Below are 1,470 nucleotides of genomic sequence, written 5' to 3' on the forward strand. Positions count from 1 at the left end.
AGCTGAGGAGTGAGAGTAACCTCTTGCGATAGTGTAAGTCATTGTCTATAATAACGACTACGGGTTGAGCCCCAACGTCACCAAGAGTAGATGCGTATCGTCATGACAGTATCGTTGTCCTCTCTATCTTGAGTTAGTCTCACAACACTTTATGAGTTTGTCGGTATAGTATTAGTTTTTGGGTTCAATGTACCGTCATCACGACAGGCTCTTCCCTGGAGTGCCACTGACTATTGCTGTGCTCTGCGGATCGTTGTTGGGTGGCGTTATTGCTGAGGGGAGGAAGGTGGAGTTGCATTCCTTCACACAGGTGAGGAGGGTGACAGACGATTAGACCTCAAGGTTAGCAAGTATTAATTACTCGTGTTGTGGCGTATGGTGAAAAGTTTGTTCTCTGCGTGTTGGGACTTTTTACGGTCGGTCGCAATTGAATTGGATTGGTTGTATTTGAGTCCTCTACAGAATGGGGTTGGTCGTTGAGGGGAGTCGCCTTTAGTTATTACCAATCCCCCTGCATCTATGATCTATCCTAGTATTGGACTATGTGGTCACTTTCCTCATCTGAGCTCAGGAGTTTTCTCAGAGTTTATAGGAGTTTATATGCTGATTCGGGCAGAAATGTATAGGAATCAATGAGAATATGCCGAAATTTCCTCAGAATTTTCGTGTTCTCATCAACATATGTGGCTGACCATATGCATATTCTCCCACACCGTTTTACCTATACAAACCGGAACATATGCTAGATGTCGCATAAACGTATATGCATCAGAGCTCCATCTAGTTTTGAGAAATTACGTTACCCAGGGTTTGATAACAATAGGGGGGAAATGCTCCTCATGTGGAAATTACACGGGAAACTGATTGTAGTGTGTTCCTAACCATGTAGGAAGTCTAAAACGAGTAACCCCCGGAAACATTATAGGTTCCTTGATCGTTTAGTGCCAATGTGAACGTGTTGTAGCGGCCAGAAGTTTTTAGTGGAATTTTTCATTTACTGGGACGTCGTTGTTGGCTCGAGCTCAGTTCGTTGAGAATCATATTCGTATTTCTATGAAGTCATTTGTCGTACTTCAGGAGATGGATTTCCATAAATTCACCTCAAGATGGGATGCCAGTGGTACTTGCATACCACTCCATAACCACATCGCGCTCTCGCCCAGAGCCTCCGATCGATACGCCGCGCTGTGGCATAAGTCGGATGGATACGAAGCTTGACACGTTTCAATCGTGTTATAGGTATCCCCTCCACACTAACAACTTTGAGATAGAGTTTACATTAGCATTGAAGTCACCAGCGATAGGAGGTGACCCCGTGCATGAGCAGGTGAGAGATGCCTCAGGTTTTGTAAGGATTCACTTTTTTATAGGGGTTCGCAGTGTGGTACGTTTATGAGAATGCATCGTCCAAGTACAGTGACTTGGTTCATATCACTGACGGAACAACAGATAGGTTGAATGATATGGGTA

The 1,470-nt window shown here is 44.4% G+C and overlaps 1 protein-coding gene across 1 annotated transcript; it reads left to right on the forward strand.

Annotated features, from left to right (window-relative positions):
- Positions 1 to 187: 187 nt before the first annotated feature.
- On the forward strand, positions 188 to 1,196 carry Pmar_PMAR012755 (hypothetical protein; the record flags this gene model as incomplete). The annotated part of the gene is made up of 2 exons (XM_002769605.1): positions 188 to 310; positions 1,078 to 1,196. Coding segments are annotated over 2 exons (242 nt in total), but the record flags the coding sequence as incomplete, so codon positions are not given.
- Between the last annotated feature and the right edge of the window lie 274 nt (positions 1,197 to 1,470).

The sequence above is a fragment of the Perkinsus marinus genome (assembly GCF_000006405.1).
Source record: "Perkinsus marinus ATCC 50983 genomic scaffold scf_1104296965524, whole genome shotgun sequence".
NCBI classification, from domain to species: Eukaryota; Perkinsozoa; order Perkinsida; family Perkinsidae; genus Perkinsus; species Perkinsus marinus.